The sequence below is a fragment of the Vipera ursinii genome (genome assembly GCF_947247035.1).
Source record: "Vipera ursinii genome assembly, chromosome: 6".
Taxonomy (NCBI): domain Eukaryota; kingdom Metazoa; phylum Chordata; class Lepidosauria; order Squamata; family Viperidae; genus Vipera; species Vipera ursinii.
This window is the reverse complement of record NC_139515.1, coordinates 66,554,189-66,573,702: the sequence shown is the minus strand read 5'-3', so window position 1 is coordinate 66,573,702 and position 19,514 is coordinate 66,554,189. Positions and strand designations below refer to the sequence as shown.

Here is a 19,514-nt window from a genome sequence, read left to right as displayed (position 1 = left end):
CAGAGAGGGCCTCCTCAGGGTGCCACTGGTCAAAGAATGCTGACTGGTGGCCCCCAGGGGGAGGGCGTTCTCTGTGGGTGCGCCGGATTTATGGAACCATCTTCCGGTTGAGCTCCAGATGGCGCCCGACCTCCACTCCTTTCGGCGCGATCTAAAGACTTACCTCTTCGAACAAGCTGGCCTGGCCTGATGGGATGGGGTTGGGTTTTATTAATGTGTTTTAACTTTTCTTATTGTGTTTTAACTCATTGTAAGAGTTGTGGGCATTCTGTTTAATCTCTTTTAATTTTTGTATTTTGTCTTTTAACATGCATTGCCCTGTTCACCGTCCTGAGTCCTTCGGGAGAAGGGTGGCATACAAATAAAATAAATAAATAAATAAATAATAAATAATAATAATCTACTGTAGAAGTGTCCAGCAATTGAGATTATTTGAACGAGATTCTTCTTTTATTAACAAGGTGAATTGTGTAATCCTGTTGTAAAGCAAGACCTTGCCATCATAAATCAGTCCTCCCCAAAAATTCAGTCCTCCATATGCAGCGGGACGACGTCCCGGGACCAGACGCAGCGGACAAAGATGTATACGGATGACTTGACCCCCGGGATAAAGGAGTCCCCTTTTAGATTCCATCCCTTTGCTAGTAGAGAAGCAGAGAAGGATGCAGACGTCATCCACCGAAGACAAACTTCGGGAGAGAGCAGGGTGGGAAGACGAGCCCCGAATTAGCGCGCTCAGTTTTCGGCTTCCTTCGACCTCCGGACGGAAGGCGGTTGCGTGAATCGATGCGGCCGGTGAGAGGGCAGCGTCAAGCCGAAGGGCGGAACTGCGTCATCTCAAGGTCGCCAGGGCCAAGGAGGCGGTTCCTCGGCAGCCCAAACCCACAACAACAACAACACCAACGACGGCGGCGGCAATTTCTCCGAGCCGCGTCTTCGCTGCGGCCTCCTGTGCCGCCATTTTCACGAAGGGACCCCCTGCGGCGCGGGGAGGAGGGGGCAGGGGGGGAGGTAGGCGGGGCAACCGCCGTTCGCCGCCATGAAGCTCCGCGTACGGCTGCAGAGGCAGACGGCTCCGTTGGAGTTGCCAGAGGCGGAGCCGCGGCTGGGGGATTTACGTGCGCGCCTCGGCCAGATCCTCCTGCCCGCTTGGGGTTACAGGTATCCGAACGGAGCTGTCACGCGTGGCTTTGAGAGTGCGGGCAGCCGACGAGAGTCGTTAAGAAGCGGGCCCCTGGCTTTCCTTTTCTAGGAAATGAAAACGTTTTCCATGTCTAGGGAGAGCCAGAGGGATTGTTGCCCAGAGTCGGAGGAGACTGGTTAAACACCAGTTAAACACCATTTGTTTTATGATTTTATGGGAAGAAAACTTTCGAAGCCGTCAAAAGGCTTCAATTTCGGTAGTGACACGTGTGAATTGGAGGCCATTGATGAATGATAAATGATTTGGGGAATCCAAAGGATAAATGTCCAATTTTTGGGGTCTGGCACAAAATAGGAATGAGGGAAATGTTAAAGAGGAAGGTTTCTTTGCCCGTCTTTTCCCTCTTGACTAAAACTTATGGCAGGGGTCTTCGAACTTGGCCCTTTTATGACTTGTGGACTTCAACTCCCAGAATTCCTCAGCCAACTTGCCTGGCTGAGGAATTCTGGGAGTTGAAGTCCACGAGTGTTTACTGTGTGTCTTAACAAGATTGGTTCTCAAGATGGATTGCTTTAAGTTAAAACGTAACTGTCGGATTGGCGTACCAGGATGGGAACTTTCTGCTGAATACTTGAGGCCCTAAAGCAGGGGTAGGCAACCTTGGCTCTTTTATGACTCGTGGACTTCAACTCCCAGAATTCCTGAGTCAGCATAGCTGACTCAGGAATTCTGGGAGTTGAAGTCCACGAGTCATAAAAGAGCCAAGGTTGCCTACCCCTGCCTAAACTAGACTGGGAATTAGGGAAGAAAAGGAGGAACAGGATGGTTTTAGGATTTTTGGCTTAATGATGGCGCTTGTAGCATTGTTGACATTTATAGGATTATAAATTATGTGGAATATATGTGGAGTCAGTCCCATTCTTCACACACAGTTTCTGTGTAGAGGAAAACGTATGACAGTGAGTTTTCTAAAAAAAAAAAGGTTATGCATTTCAGGCCAAAAATGGTTAGGTGAATGCATTGAAGCATTGAGCAAAACAAAACACCGATTGTATTTCCCAATCTTTTAGGCATTTCTTTATGTTGAAGTCTTTTGAGTTTTTGGTAAACAGTTTTACAAGACACATTGTCTAAGCAATGTATTGTAGCGAATTAGACTAGAACTGATTCATTTTATTTTCTCCCTCCCTCTACCTAATGCCAGGTTGGCCTAATTTTCAAAATTGTAAATCTAAAGTACACAGTTTATTGGAAAAAAACATTTTTTGCAAATACTCAGTATTCCTTTATGTAGGGCAAATTTAATTTCAAATCTTATATAGTTCTCTAGCAAGCCACTTAATTCATGTGGTTTGATGGATATTTTGGAAGTATTTTCATTGAATGATGGATTCCTGGATTCCTAATCTTTCAAACGAACTAATGTATAGAGTAATTGGAGTATTAAGTAACTGGGTCAAGTACTAAGAAATGAACCTTATTTTCCCAAGTAAGCTGTACATGAGATGGTATTTTTAGTGAGCTAGTTGATCTATAACCTTGAATCCAGTCTTGCTAGTCGTAGGTGTATTCATGAAGGTATTGAGATTATGTTTCCTGTCTTGTTGATAAGGGATATACTGTAGGTGAAAGCTGATAGTATTTTCCTTGTGAAACTGAAAGTCAAATGTAAAATTACATGTTCAGTTTCATTTATGGGCTACTTTTACAAATACAAACTGATACAATTGTCACGGAAATTATATGATTTATTAAAGTATTAGTAGTACACACCCATCTAACTACCTGTCAGAGTGGCTTATTCTAGTCAGTGCAATATGGATGCTCTCCCTAGAAGACAATGGGTGGCTTAAAAATACACACACATACACACATGCCACAAAAACAGATAGCTTGAATCACAAATCAAAAGCAATACGACGGGTTTCGCCAATAAATCACACTTATATTAATTCCAGGCCTGGGAATAGAGTCTTATAGGGTTTCTGGAATCCCAGGAGAATGGATGCTGTGGTTTTATAGCTGAAACTTGTAGTGGTATGCTAGAGATTTGGGATTGATTTGCCTTGAGTTTACAATGAAAAAAGTATCACCTGTGATTATTTTTCCGCAGAGATGCCCTGTAAATTAATAGTCACTGGAAAAATTATGTATAAAAACTGATTTTGTGATTGTTGAGTTCAAAAATCTTTTGTGTTCAAATGTTGTAAGGTGAAATGCACCATTTATGTTTTGTGAAGATGAACATTGTAAATTGATTGAGAAAGATTTCCCTTGGTTCCTATTCATTTTCTTTATTAAAAATGACATGCAAAACTTAATACTTTTGAAAGGCCAATCATAAGCTAGATACTACTGTATTTAGCTACTACAGTGCAGTCAAATTCAAGAGCCTTGATAATATATTTTTTATTTAGTAAGACTGAAAGCATTCTTTTAAAAATGTGGTCTTTTTAGCATTCTGCTACTAATAATTTAAATGCTAATACAACAAATACTACTTTTAAATATGTATTAGACTTACATTTCTAAAAAAAAAGTCTATTCCTGGCATGTAAACATTTATAGTAGGCTAACATGCTTAATAAATGCAGGTGAACATGGATCAGTTTGAGACTTATCTTGGTTTTAATGGCTATACTTATTGATTGTATTATAGTAAATTGTGGAATTAGGTAATTAAGGACATCATTTAGTCTACAGTGTGTTCCTCAATACAAAATGTATGCTTAATATTGCTTTCCCTGCAGTTCTGACATCAAGTTTACAATAACATTGAACAACAAAGACTCCCTTACTGGAGATGAGGAAACCCTAGCATCATTTGGGATTGTTTCAGGAGACTTGATATGTTTGATATTGGAAGATGCTGAGACAGAATTAAGAGTATTTCCAACTCACACTTCATCCCTGCATCCACAACAGAATAATCATGAACCATCCACTTCAGCCATTTATCACAACCAGTCTAAAATTCTAGATAGTGAAAGACACAATGGACATCTTCTAGACCGTACAGTTCAAGATAATGTTCAGATGAATATAGACGATACGGTAAGTGCATAAAAAACGATGCTTTCATTGTGCCTAGTAGGGAAAATACTGAGAAGCTTGGACTGCTTCCATTATTTTTAAAGAGACCAGCTTTTTTCATTGAAACCTTTTGCTTTTATCATTTTACTAAAGTTAATATAACTTTTTAATGCTCTCTTGTTTCTGCTGCTGTCATTTCAAGGCAGAATCCAGCCAAGCATTTGCTTCAGAAGCTGTATCTGATGACTTTGACTTTCAAGAAGCTGCTGGTTCTTATCCTTCAGAGCCAATGCTTTGCTCTGAAGCTACGGATGGACAAGTACCACACTCACTTCAGACCCTCTACCATTCTGCAGAATGTACCAGTGCCAATGATGCCTTGATAATTTTGATCCATCTTATCATGATGGAAACAGGATATATACCTCAAGTAAGCAAATTTTTACAAAGGATGTCTGAATGTGAATACTGTGCATCCCATCAGATTTGGTTGAATTCCATTTCTCATCAATTCTCATAATTTGCATCATTGACATAGATCTTAGGCCAGTAATAAGATAATCTTGGCTTCCGGTAAGCCATGGTTTAGTGATAAAACATACTATTACTCATGAATATATTGGTTGTCACAATCCAGAATATTATGTCAACACACTGTTCTGCATTAGTCATAATTTGTACTGCATACCCATTGAGCAGAATGCAGTTAATGCACAACACATCTAGCAAAAGAAATGTGAAAACCAAAACTATGGTAATTCTAGATGTTGCTGTACAATATAAATTTGTTTTATAATAATGTATTATGTTGTGAATATTGGGTATTATAATAAATGTGGGATACTAATTAAATAAATATATTATCTGGTTGTCCCTTTTTAATGAGCCTCAGCATGAAAGCTCTTCAGGTAAGTTCTTGTCTTGCAGACATTTACCTTTAGCCCATGGAAGGTGAATGAAATAGTATGAAATAGTATTCTCCTTTCTCATATGTAGAGTGTGTCACATTAAAAATAATTAGACTAATTAGAACTGGGTTAGTGAATATGAGTTATCAAAGATTTATCAAAGCTTCCCAGTACAGCTACATATGTAGAATTAAGTTCTCAATTTAATATTTTAATCAGCACTTTTTTTTGGCAAATATTTGTTGCTTCAAGTTTGATTCATGAAATTTCTATTCTATTTAGTCTCTTCATTATCAACAGTATAATTTGAGATGATGATCTTAGTGAAAATTAGTTATCAAATTGCATACTTATATGATTATTAAAGTGTAAGGCTATGCCAATGATTGGGACTGCTTTCCACTGGGCTTGACTGCAAAAGATGCACTGAAGAAAGCTCTCGAGTTGGACATTGACTATTTCCCAAAAGAAAGTGACTTTTAGCCTGTTAACATTACAGAGGCTGGATGAAGAGGCACACTAACGGGAACGTTAATTTCAGGATAAATGGTGCTTCACTTGATACTCTGTGGCCACTTTTGTAATGGCTTCATTAACTTTATAACAATAAATCTCCTAATTAGGATTGTGGTTCTCTGTAAGACTTTCTTGTAATTTCTTGCCTGGCTGGCTGAGAAAGATTTGGCAATGACTACTTATGTGCTTTAGTTGCATTGTTGCCATAATCAAAATTCTCAGCCTATGATTTCAGTAGTGCTATTGCAAACACAACAAATCTGTAGTCAAGTTTTAGTTGCCTTGTTAAATTCCTCTTTTATTATTCATAGGGCACAGAGTCAAAGGCAACAAAAATGCCTGACAAATGGCGGAACAGAGGTGTTTATAAGCTACAGTATGCCCATCCCCTTTGTGAAAATGGCATTGCTGCACTGACTTGTGTGCCTTTGGGAGACCTTATTGTTATCAATGGTAGGTATATTCTGATATTTATTTGATTGAAGGCTAGCATTTGTTATTCTTTGTCTTCCAGGCTATGTAACTGCTAACAGTTCTTATGCTGAAAGACATAAGAATCAGTTGATTCAAAAAATAGTGCCCAATTGAAGGTACATTCAGCAATCAGATAAACTTTTAGTAGTATATTTACTTTTGGAGGAGCTCTTTACAGCCTTTGCTGCCTCTCCACCATCTTGGCTCCGCCCCTAGTAGTATATTCAAACAAATTTGCCTTTAAAAAAAAGGATTAGGCTGTAATACAGATACTGAATGCTAGGGCTTCAAAAGAGAAAGAACAGTGGGCAGCCCATCTGAGATGCTGTTTAAGGTCTCAGAAAAGTCGTTTTTGAAGGAAGTGAAGGAGACTTTCCATGAGCACAGACAAAATTAAACTGTAATGTCAATCTGTAACTCATTACACTTAGAAATCCAAGCTGGTTAGATTCATTCATATATCCTGGAGTATTATACCACACAACTTCCAAGGGGAAGAAGGGGGGTGTCATTTTTTTTTGTATTTCTCACAGCACACACTGCTATTGATTAAATTTATTCTGTTGAGTTTCCCCAGGAAGTTCAGAATCATCAACAATGATTTTTTGTTAAGCTCTTTTAGTGTCTTTTTTTGGTTTTTAGCAATGCTGAAGATCGACATCGATATCAAAAGTGTGAAGAGACTACAGCTTCTGCCAGCTACATTTATCTGCTTTGAAAACTCAGGTATCCAAATCTGAATTTTGGAAACAGCTCTTTAAAAAGATAATTTAAAATACATGTGGGAAATGAATAAGCAAATGCAGAATGACAGGTTAATTTTGTTTCCATTCCCCCTACCTCTCCCCTTTGTTTACCAAGAAGAGTTTACTTTTAAGAGCCCTGGTGGTGCAGTGGTTAGAATGCAGTACTGCAGGCTACTTCTGCTGACTCCTGGTTGCCAGCAGTTCGAGTCTCACCGGCACAAGGTTGACTCAGCCTTCCATCCTTTCGAGCTCGGTAAAATGAGAACCCAGATTGTTGGGGGCAATATGCTGACTCTAAACGGCTTAGAGAGGGCTGTAAAGCACTGTGAAGCGGTATATAAGTCTAAGTGCTATTGTTTATGCTATTTGGCCATTAGGAGAGAAATAAACTCTAGTTTATTAAATACTTCACGTTTTAAATTTAAGTTATTAAGCAGTTGTCTGGAGTTTCTTTTAAGCCCCCTTTCAGTCTGGTGAACCCCACTCCAGTTCTGGTTTATTCTCCTTGGCCACAGCAAGGAGTGATATTAATGCTTGAATTGGGATCTTTATGCCGATACTTTCTGCTTGTGCAGCTAATCTAGGTTAGCCAAACTTGTCCAAATATGTTTTCTTTCATTTCTGCATGATAACGTGTAGGAAATTGTAGATATACTATATTTAGGGTGAAGTTCTTTTTCGAACAAGCTGGCCTGGTCTGACGGGATGGGGTTGGGTTTTTATAAATAGTTTTAATTTTAATATGTATTAATTTTATGGGCATAATGGTTTAATGGCTTTTTAATTTTTGTATTCTGTTTTTATTATGTATTGCCCTGTTCACCGCCCTGAGTCCTTCGGGAGAAGGGCGGTATACAAATTAAATTATTAAATTAAATTAAGTTTTGAGCATGCAGATTCTAGCACAAACTTCATTAGAGGCAACCTTCCACTTTCAGCCTTTCCCCATTTACATTTGTAAGGCTGCATCTTTAAAAAAAGTTTATATTTAATCTTTCCTTTGTAAACCACTTGCTTGTTTGTACAGTATTAAGGTAGTGGTGTAATGGCAGGTAATGCCTCACTAGGGGGACCCATTGTGTTGACAATTTTAAGAGACTCGTTCTAATAGCATTCTTAAAGGGGGCTATAGTTTCCCAGCTCTATGGGAAATAATGAAACAGTCATAGATAAGTTATCATTGAAATGGCTGCTACAGTTGATGTAATGCAATTTCTCTTCTTCCTCATTTAAAACTTAAAAAAACTTTCCATAGATTCTGAATATTGTGTTGTTTAACCGTGCTAATAGGTCCACCAAATTCATTAGTCCATGGTGGCTTTGCAAATTAATGCAGCATATTGCCAGTCTGAATGAGAGAACCAGTTATTTTCCATTTTACTGCTTGGTGATTTGTTCTTAGAGGCAAATAATTAGAAAAGGATTGTTGTTGTTGTTAGTTGCGAAGTCGTGTCCGACCCATCGCGACCCTATGGACAACATTCCTCCAGGCCTTCCTGTCCTCTACCATCTTCTGGAATCCATTTAAGCTCACGCCTACTGCTTCAGTGACTCCATCCAGCCACCTCATTCTCTGTCGTCCACTTCTTCTATTGCCCTCAATCTTTCCCAGCATTAGGCTCTTCTCCAGTGAGTCCTTCCTTCTCATTAGGTGGCCAAAGTATTTGAGTTTTAGCTTCAGGATCTGGCCTTTTAAAGAGCAGTCAGGGTTGATCGCCTTGCAGTCCAAGGGACTCACAGGAGTCTTCTCCAGCACCATAGTTCAAAGGCCTCAATTCTTTGGCGCTCAGCCTTTTTTATGGTCCAGCTTTCACTGCCATACATTGCAACTGGGAAGACCATAGCCTTGACTATACGCACTTTTGTTGACAGGGTGATGTCTCTGCTTTTTAGTGTGCTGTCTAGATTTGCCATGGCTTTCCTCCCCAGGAGCAAGCGTCTTTTAATTTCTTGGCTACAGTCCCCATCTGCAGTGGTCTTGGAGCCCAGGAAAATAAAATCTGTCACTACCTCCATTTCTTCCCCATCTATTTGCCAGGAATTGAGAGGGCCGGAAGCCATGATCTTGGTTTTCTTAATGTTTAGTTTCAACCCAAGTTTTGCACTCTCCTTCTTAACTTGCAACAAGAGGCTCTTTAGTTCCTCTTCACTTTCTGCCATTAGAGTGGTATCATCTGCATATCTTAGGTTGTTGATATTTCTTCTGGCAATCTTAATTCCAACATTTGATTCATCTAGCCCTGCCTTTCTCATGTTGTGCTCTGCATATAAGTTAAATAGGCAAGGCGACAGTATCCTAGAAAAGGATATACTGATATATTTATTTTGAATTTTTTATTTCCCCTAAAGGAAATGTTGCAGGTGTGTATAAGGACCTTCAGAAGCTCTCTTGTCTCTTTAAAGATCGACTGGTGTACCCTCTTCTGGCTGCTGCTCGGCAAGGTAAGCAGATCACGGAAGGAGTCTTATAAATCTTTTTGTAGAATGTTTATTATGTAATAGGTAAAACCACCAAGTATGGTGAGTGAATACGTTTGTAGCCCAATGTGTTCAGCAGAAAACGTGGGAAACCCCCCCTACACACACACACACACACACACACACACACACACACACACACACACACAAAGCTCATTTAACAGGAAAGCTTTGAGAGAATAACAGCAATATTTTCTCAGTATGATTCTGATTTCCCTTCCCTTACTAAATTTGATCGTTTTTGGTTCAAACTGCTTTGAGAGTTGAGATGACTTTCTATACATTGAGCTCTCTGCAGCTGACTAGACCAGCGTTTCTCTGTCTCAGCAAGTAAGATGTGTGGATTTCAATTCCCAGAAGCTGAAGCTGGGAATTTCTGGAAGTTGAAATCTACACATCTTGAAGTTGCCAAGTTTGAAAAATACTGGTGTACCATCTGAAGCTTATTTGTACAAACAAGTTTGCCACTCTCTGTTCAGGTTCTGATGCCAAGTAACCAGAATGGGTCCCAACTCAGCAAGATTCTGTCCCTGCCACTAAATAGGTAGTCAGCCCCTGAGCCATAGTTCTTTAGCTATTTATAAATCAGGCACTTCCTTCTGCTTCTCATCCCATCATGGTTGCAGCTGTGACTTAAAAGTTGAACAAGCACCAGATTCTAATTTGAGAAATGTTATAAAATAGATTAAAATCTGTAAGTGCCTTTTGAAACTATTCTTGTTACACTTAACAAGCAAAACTCTATTGTAGTTGAGCCAGCCGGAGGGGCTATTTCCTATGTGACTTGACAACATAGTAAAGCAATAATATATTAACTTTGATCTGAATAGGAGTGTTTTTTGTTTTCTTTTTTTTCTTTTTTTAACTAGTCTGAAGAAAAGCTAGATGATATTCCATACTGATCTTATTGTGTAGAGGATTTTGGCTCTAATCAGGAGAGTGAAACCTTTCATTGTGACTTCTCTCCAAACAAGTGCCTTCTAAATCTGTCAGGGACAGTGCTTTAGAATTTTATCTCAGGGACTATAGGGTATTTGGTTAGTGGCATTCATACCTTTTTAGTCTCACTTGGTCATATGTTTCAATAGAAATACAGTAGTGCTTAAAATTAATGAATTCTTTTGAAGGTTTAATATTTCTGTATAATTTTTCTGATGTGATCTGTTTCCAGTAAAAGCACTAAAAGTAGGTAAAGAGAACCCAATTAAATGATCATAATATTATGTCACTTTTGATGTCTCTAATAAATGCATGATTAAATTCAAAGCTCTTTGCGTAGAAATAGGCTTTTTCTTCAGCCAAATATTATCAACATGCTTTGTTTTAAGCATTTAATTATAATTATGGAATGGATAAGAATGGAATGTTGTGATAATATTATTCTTCGCCTTCTCATTTTAGCATTAAATCTACCAGATGTGTTTGGCCTGGTGGTTCTTCCATTGGAGCTGAAACTCCGAATCTTCCGGCTCTTGGACTTTCGCTCATTAATTTCTTTGTCTGCTGTTTGTCATGATCTTTATGCTGCTTCGAATGATCAGTTATTGTGGAGGTTCATATACTTGCGAGATTTTAGAGGTAATTGTTCATAAAACTTTTTTTCTGACGCTGAATGAGAGGCTTGTCAGCTTTGCAAGTTAATTTGTCAGGGTTCTTTGTAAGGAATTATACCTCTATGAAGCTGTTTGGACATTGTGTCCAATAAATGGTTATTGTCTTGGAGCAGTCATGCCATCAATACAAGTTACCTAATGTGTTGTCTACATCATTATAGAATTGCTGTACAAGCTGATTTGTATCTTACATGTTTATGCAGATCCTGTTGCCAGATCTCGAGACACGGATTGGAAAGAAGTAAGTGGGTATCATAGTATATTTTTTAGTTTTGCTTTGCTTTGTTTTTTAAGAATGTATACAATCCAAACAACCAAGAGTTCAACAAATTCCATTCTAAGCTAACTGAAACCTCCAATTGACATAGGAAGCAAGCTCTTCTTTAAAGACCGTGCTGAAAGAGCAGGTGAATATTATTATTCTAATGAATGCCAGCCTGCACAGCTTCTTTCAAGCTGTTGAATTCTGGTACAAAATCCCATATTGGTTGAAAAATGGAATGAAATAAAAAAATTATGAAGCTGCAGAAAGCACAGAGATAGTTGTGCTAATAAATTTGGTTCATCTATTCCAAATATTCAGGAATATACTAGCAAGCTTTTATAACAACGAATGCTGTGAAATGTCAAGCTAAGTTTTATTTTCCCCTTTTCTACAGCTGTATAAGAAAAAATTGAAGCAGAAGAAAGATGCACTGAAGTGGAGACACATGATGTTTCTGCCCCCTCCTCCCCTCCCTGTGCCATTTCATCCCAGTCCACTGTATCCCAATCCTTTTTGTCCTAATCCATTTTATCCCCCCAATATCATTGGTGAATTTGATGAGAGGCCAGCAGTCCCTTCCATTGGTGATCCAATAAGCTCCCTCTTTCCTGGCCCTGCTGAGCTTCCAAGTCAGTATCTTCCTATTTCCCCACACTTAGATCCATTCTCCTCCACTTTGCCATATTTTGATCCTTATGTGTCATTTCAAGAACCCAATCCAACTCTCCCAGGAAGAGCCAGTCGGAGCCGCCCAATCGATAGCCGCCGTGCATTCATATGAGAACTCTTGCAGCCTTATTGATAAAGCTTTAAACCTCTCTTTGTGGGCTTACTTTAAAACTGTTCAGTAACATACTTCAGCTTCAGAGCTATGATGTCTGCTGTTTTAAAATTATGACAGTGCTTAAGTACTACAGCATCTTGATTCCATAGACTTGGGCCCAACAGTTCAGTGCAAACAATTTGTCCTGCCACCCTTGGAAATGCAGATCTTTTTTGCAAGAATATTGTGGGACACCATTCTTTTCATTTACAGTGGCAGGCTCCTTAGAAAGTAAAAGATTTGCTTTTGTTGCATCAGATAAAAAGCACTTTAAAACTAAGTAAGTCTGGGTTGTTTTAATTTTTAAATCTGTCATTTAAATATTTGTGCTATGTTCTTTTCTTCCAGTAATTAGCCTGACTAAATGCTTTTTCAATGAAAAGATTTTCTGTTCTACGCAATATCTGGCACTTGGAAGGCTGCAAAAACCACCTGATTTGATTGTTCTTTGGACTCTATATATTTTCTTTATTACTTGAAAAGCAATGTTGGTATTGGGGATTTCAAAGCACAAAGAATATTGAGTTAAAATGATTTTTTTTACATATGAGAGAATAAGACATTGAACTGTTCACTTTACAAACAGTTGAATAATAACATGCTATAGTATAACCCAGAAGATGAGAAATTATGAATGTCAGAAGCTCTGGCAAAAAGTTACTGCCTTTCTATTTCAGTTTTTTTTCCTAGTAAATTTCAGTAGAAAGTACCCTAAGTACTTTATGAAATAAAATGACAGGGCAAATAACCATTGCATATTTGTTTTTAACATTTTTCAGCCGACTAAGTTGGGTAAACATTCCTAGTTACTTTTAAATATATAATTACAAGACGTGCAGTTCTTAGGGATAAATAGACATAACTGTCTAGTGGATCATTTGATAAGTGATATGTCTTATTAGAAGGCAATCTAAGGTTGAGCACAAATAACCATGGATGATTCTCCATTGATGGCTTCTCAAGGGAAAATGTATTATCTTTGCTATTCCGAATTTTTCTATGTATCGTATTTTCAGTTTTATTTAAAAAACAAAAAGTTACTTAAGTGCACTGATTTTGATGTGTCAGTTTTGTATCATCCTAAATTTCAATTTGATGAGAAATTGAATACAATACTAAATAGTGAGAATTCCATAGGTGGCTGTTATGTCTTACAGCTCAAATTCTAAATTTCTTAGTTTTACATTAATGAGCTCACATATTAAGTATTTAAATGATGTGATTGTTCTATATTTAGAATATATAGTACTTTGTATGCAGAGTATTATAAAGGTGTTTATTTACTATCACAACAAGTGTTCAGTATTTGTGACCACTGATCAATTCTGTCAGGAAATTTCTCTAGGTTAGTTCTCCTTGATTAATTTGCATCCGTTGCTTTTTGTCCTGCCTTCTGGTGCTTTGGACAATAAATTGACCCTCTCTTTGTGGCAGCCCCTTAGATATTGGAACACTGCTATCATGTCAGCAACAGACCAACAGTTAATACTTAAGTGCTAGTTTATAATACACTAAAGTGCTATAATCAACCTTGTTAGAACTCAAACATGCATAAATCAGTTCTAAAATTGCTTGAGTCTAACAATGCAAATTTGCTTTATTACTAAACAATTGGTTCTTTGTAGTTGTATTTCTAATAAGTACACTGTGGTGGCAATAGGACGCACACTGCTCAGAATATTGCAGATGATAAAGACCTTTGTTCCAACAACTGTACAACATTGGTATAATTAGCCATTTGGCTTGCAAAATAGGATAACTGCTTATGAGAGGAATTATTTATACTGATAATATTGAAGAAGTTAGATTATATTGCTATGAACATTAGCTCAGGAAACCCATGTGCTGGTTTTGATAAACAATTCCAATTGGGTAATTTTAAATGGAAGTAGATCCCTTATCTGCACTTCTCTTGAAATGCTGTGTTCTTGCATTTCAGAGAGCTGCTAAAACTCAAAAGTAGTGGTAATATTTCCCTCTGTCTACAAAATGTTTATACAGGATTTAGGGAAAAATCAGGGAAGTAGGTAAGGTTCCATTCTAGAATTTGGGGTGAAAAAAGTATATCTTGCTAACATATACAGAGCTTTCCCTGTGCAAACAATATTAAGGAACAAAGCAGTTTGTCTGACTTTTTTGAACTTGGCTGGACGAAGTTGAAAAATTATGTGCTTGCAGTAAACATATTCTAGAGTGTGGGTGTCCAACCTTTGGCTTGCCTGGGCCTCACTGAGTGAAGAGGAATTATCTTGAGCTGCATATAAAACATAATGTATATAAATTACATAATGTTAAATTTTTACAATCTTGAGTTGGATTATTAGTTGTCCAGGGCCACACACAGTTTGGACACGCTTGCTCTGGAACCTATTTATATACAACAAATGCACATATAATGCAATGTCCCATTTACATCAGTTTTGTATAGATAATGCAGTAAAAGGTCAATTATATCAATGTTTAAAGAGAAATCTCTAAAATTTTTGCAGCAGAACTCCTATTTTCCTCCTCATTTCTTAACACTTCACTTGTATCCTGACTATTGGATGGGTAAATTGTGTCATACTGCATAATTTGGATACTGATATTGGGGAGAATTTTTGAGGCTGGAAAGAAACATTTCCCATGAAATGTTTCCCATTATCCTGAAGAGGTTGCTCCTTTGTATTTTGATGGCCTTGAAACATTGAGTTCTATTTTATGGTGGCTGGCTTCTTTCTAAATGGTTTTATCACTTTTGTATGCATGTATGTAACTTTGCAGAATAAGAATTTTATGACTTGATTTCTCTAGAGAGGTAGTTCATTGTGAAATCGTAGTCCCAATGTAGATCAAAGATTTTTGCTTTCTGTCATTTTTTCTGAAATGCCCGATATGCTGCTGTAAAGATGAATTCTGACATGTTGATAGCTAAAGTTCAAGACCTGTATATTTGTTTCCATACACATGGTACTTCAATATAAAGGCCTACATCATTATAGTTCAATTTATTACTTTGGATACTTATATTACAGTGGATACTAGGTAAATCTTAGGCAAGTTGCACTATTGTAACAGAGCATGCGAATATTTTAATTCTAAATGATCTCTATATATTCCTGCACTGGGAATCAGTGAATTTAATCCTGGTTGTATATTGACCAAAGTAAAATGATTCAACTGTATGCTACCTAAGAATTATAATAGTTTAGCCCAGGGAATTTGAATTGAGAAGGAATAAGTCAGAGGGATAACACATTTTTGGAGGAATAGTTTTATAACTAGGTTCTTAAAAGAGCAAACTAGAATCTGATTTATAAAAGATATGAAGAATCATGCTAATATATAAAAATAGTTAAGATAAATGAATATTAATCTTAACTATTTGCCTCTTTTGTGCACCTCTGCCATAAATGGCCCAGCAAGTATTCAAAGCTGTTTATACACACTGCAGCATTCTATAGGCCTGATTGTGCATGAGATGACCTCTGCGTGTAGGTGATGATGGACGTGTTTGCATTCTGTAAGTTGAGAATAACATTTCAACGACAGTGGTATCCAGAGCCCAGGGAGGCAGATTCAATTGCTATTTTTCAATTGCTTTTCCCCTCACCTTTGCTGAATATAGAAATACATTTGATACATTTAAAGACAAATTTGTATAGAGAACTATAAAATGAGTGAGGAATTTGCATGGAAAGAAGATCCAAATATCCAAAATTGCTCTAAGATTTGTGATGCTAATCAGAAAAGAGGCTAGCAAATGACTTCCTCAGGTTGCGGATGGTCTCAGCCTTTGCCTCCTCTTCATTTGTGATACCTCGCTGTGAAGATTCTGAGATGTTGAAGGTGTTTGTCAAGGATTGTGATTTGCTGAAAAAAAGAAAAAGGAATAAAAATGTGGCTATTTCCTTCACAAAATTTAGAAGCTTTAGGAAGTAGTAGGTCACTACTGTTGTTAGACACCTATAAAAAAGGTAAAGTTTCCCCCGCACATGCGTGCTAGTCGTTTCCGACTCTAGCGATGCTTAAAAGGTTATAAACCCTTTTGAATTTTCAATATGCATAAATATTGAAATGTGATATGTTCTCCACATAGATCCTAAAAACTTGTTAGAGAACATTAAAGCTGTGAATCAAAAATATACTTGTCCATTGATTTACTGAAGAAAATGTTCTAAAGCTATATTTTTTGTGTGGCAAAAGTATGTGAAATGTGGTTAGGCCAGGTTTGCAGTCTCTAGATCAGGCGACTTTCATCATTGATGGAACTATGAATTTTGGATTGTATCAGGAAATTGGAGGAAAATAGGATATCTGTCTGAGGTGAAGCTCAAGAGGAACAGCAAATCAGTGATCCGAAACATAGAAGCTATATGACCAAAGAATGGCAAAAGCACAAGTAGCAATGTTTTGAAATGGCCAAGTCAAAGTCCTGACCTTAATTCTATAGAAATGTTGTGGAAGGACCTTAAGTGGGCAATTTACTTGAAAAAGCCCATCAACATCCTTAAGTTGAAGCTGTTCTGTAATTAGAAATGGGCTAAAATTCATTCAGGCTATTGTTCAGAAGAGATTCACAGTTACCAGAAATAATTAGTTATTGCTGACCAAAGTGGGCATACCAATTCCTAAAAGCAAAGGCTCACATACTTTTGCCATATATATCTAGCTTTGGGTCATTTTCCTCAATAAAAAATGAAGAATTACAATATTTTTGACTTATTTAATACGCTTTTTAAAATTTAGACTTAGGGCTTCTGTGATGCTTTATATAATATTTATGCCAAAATAATGACAATTCAAAAGGGTCACAAACTTTTAACACTACTGTATCGTTGGGATTTATCTGTAACGTTTGACATTGCCAGCAAAAAGGAGAAGTGGGTGAAGGTTCATTCTCCAAGCTTGTGGGTTGGTTTCTGAACATTTCGTTGCCAGGTTAGGTAACATTTTCAGCAGCAGTTTGGGGACACTGATAATGGCTTGACCTGTAGCAACCTTAACTTTAAATTACAAGAATTATCCATTGTAAAAAATTTCCCACATACTTCAGATGAGGATGCTGCTTGGAAGGTTCACTGAATCCTTGGCCAGGAGCCCATCCTTGTGCCGGAGGTCGAGGTTGCTGGGGGGGAAACGTGCCTAATTTGGAAGGCTGGCTTGGTGAGCTTCCTGCTGATGATCTTGTTTGCTGGGGAGATCCAGGTGACTTCTGCTGCTGTGATGAGGTGGACTGAGGGCTCAGAGGTTGCTGACCCTGTGGGGACAGCCTTTGCTGGGGTGGGGCACCTGGCTGTATGGACTGTGATCCTTGAGGCTGCCATGGGCCACCTGGAGCAAAGGAATAGAAACACTGGTCTGTAAAACAAGATTGGTTTATATGAAAGGTACGATCTTTGTCATTAACATTATGACTGTGAACTGGTACCAGTTTGTTGGAAGACTGGACATCCCCTTTTCTTGGAATATCAATCACTTATAATTAATTATAAACCTTAGCTGATGAAGAGTTCTAAGGAATATGAAAACTTTCAAGGGTTTTAAAATATTGAGTGTAGGGCTTAAAATTTCGCCGGGACCTAAAAACCTGGCTCTTTGAGCTATCTGGTCTGACTGAGGGGTTTAATGTTTTTAAATTGTGATTTATTTTTTGCGGCTAGACTTAATTTAATTTAATTTTAATTTTATATTGGATTGTTTTTAAATTTTTGCCTTGTAAACCGCCCTGAGTCCTTTGGGAATAGGGTGGTATATAAACAGAATAAATGAATAAAAATAAATAAATAAAAGGTTTGAGTGTATGGCTCCCCCGGAATAGCTAACTAATCAGTAGCTATGAACAGAGAAACTGCCAAAAGGTTAACTGAGGCTGATACCAAATACACTAAATTAGAAAGGATAAAAGAAGGGTGGGTCCTTACTTTTCTTCTGGCAAACTAATGTTTTCTGTCCACTGGTGCCAACTCTTAACAGCCATTTTGTAAATGGCAAGTCTCTGAGGAAAACCACTTCCTTTGGGCACTCCCATTACCGTCTCTTGTCACACATACCCACTGGCACAGACGTTTGTAGATCTTTGCTATAACTTAGCAAAAGATTTTTTTTTAAAAAAAACTTTATTGTCTCAGTTCACTAACATTCCCCTAATAAAGCTGCGTTTTAAATTCTGCTCTTTAATTTTTGAAATCTGTAACTTCAATTTGTGTGCAAGCTGCGTAACTGAAACAAAAATATATTTCAGCATTTCTCAAGTTTTTGTTGGCATTGCTTCTGTTTTCTTATTAAGCCTGGATGTTAAGTCTAATATTTTTTCAGGATGGACTGTCTGAGAAAAATATATATTCTTAATCTTTTTGCCTTCTCTATAAATACTGCTGTAATTTATTAAACTTACCCTTGCCCTGTCACCATATTCCTCTGAAACAATCTGCAGAAATCACGACAACCACATTTCACTACTCATACATTTACAGAGGAAACTAGTACCTCACTCTTAAAAGTTTGCTTCAAAATTATATAGTAGAGGTAGTACCTTGAGGTGGTGGTCGGGGTTGGGAAAGCTGTCCAAGATGGGGTCCTGGCATTTGTGATTTCAGTGATGGAGGCTTGAAATAAAGATAGTACAGTCAGAATATCACAAAAAGAATCAACAGAAATCTGTTATGTATTGCCCATAGCAACTTCAAATTAACTACTGCTAAAACTTTTGTGTCTGATTGCTTGCAACTTTAAACTGTGTAAAATAGTGCATCATAGGGTAACCATTTTTGAATTAACATGCCTCAAATGGTCTAACTTAAAGAATGTGTCCAAAATTCAGGACTTGTGACTCCTGTGAGATTGAAATTTGGCAAAGTTGCGGCTGTTTCAGGGCTGCTGTGCTTCATGCTCAGCCGCAGTCACATGACTGCCATTTCCAACACTCTGCCTGCTTTCTATAAGGAAAGTTGATGGGAAAGTTAGCAAGAAGTTGGAAGGCATTTCCACTCACTCTGCTTTTTTACCTATATAAGTCTGTAGGGAAGGAAATACCTCTAGAATGATGACCCAATTGTCTATCATAAGCCATTATCTATAGTTAATCCTTGACTGTAGCTAGAATAAATGAGAATATGTTGTTGATGGGCATGGAAGCTATGTTACTTTAGCAAAATGTGTAACACTTCTTGAACTTCTATTCCTTATCAGAGTGAAAGGAAAAAATTAGGTAAGTGCAGATTCACGCAATACAATAGGGAAAGCTGACTTTTTCTTTTCTGCATAGCCTTTAATAAGCCAAAATCCTATTGTCATGCTGCTTTATGTCACAGTCAAGTTCACTTAATGAAGCATAACTAATTGTAGTACAGTCTATCTTAAAATCTGCTTAAGACAAACTTGCAATCTTGAGACTTGTCTGGGGTCTTTTATAAGGTTTTGAACAACCTGCAGAACATCAGGATGATAAGGAACCTGTTAGAGTGCCATAATGGACTTTAAGGGAAATCCTACTGGATCCTCTCCAAAGGGAAAGTCTCCTTTATAGTAATGCT

The 19,514-nt window shown here is 37.7% G+C and overlaps 2 protein-coding genes across 3 annotated transcripts in view; one reads left to right on the top strand and one right to left on the bottom strand.

Annotated features, from left to right (window-relative positions):
* The first annotated feature begins 447 nt into the window (after positions 1–447).
* Positions 448–14,980, top strand: FBXO7 (F-box protein 7). The gene is made up of 9 exons (XM_083365631.1): positions 448–1,161; positions 3,895–4,198; positions 4,380–4,607; positions 5,913–6,054; positions 6,718–6,801; positions 9,171–9,263; positions 10,701–10,877; positions 11,116–11,153; positions 11,572–14,980. The coding sequence occupies exons 1-9, from the start codon at positions 1,040–1,042 to the stop codon at positions 11,956–11,958; spliced, it is 1,575 nt and encodes a 524-aa protein (XP_083221757.1). The 5' UTR covers positions 448–1,039; the 3' UTR covers positions 11,959–14,980.
* A 6-nt stretch (positions 14,981–14,986) lies between these two features.
* The window catches only part of SYN3 (synapsin III), a gene marked incomplete at its 5' end in the record, with an annotated part of 209,914 nt that continues 205,386 nt past the window's right edge, over positions 14,987–19,514 (bottom strand). Inside the window, 3 exons of one of the 2 annotated variants that reach the window (XM_083365630.1) lie at positions 14,987–15,852; positions 17,031–17,313; positions 18,515–18,602. In XM_083365630.1, the coding sequence (XP_083221756.1) occupies positions 15,720–15,852; positions 17,031–17,313; positions 18,515–18,602 (504 nt within the window). In that variant the 3' untranslated portion in view covers positions 14,987–15,719. The remainder of the gene's footprint in view (positions 15,853–17,030; positions 17,314–18,514; positions 18,603–19,514) is intronic. The other variant, XM_083365629.1, reaches the window with a different exon arrangement.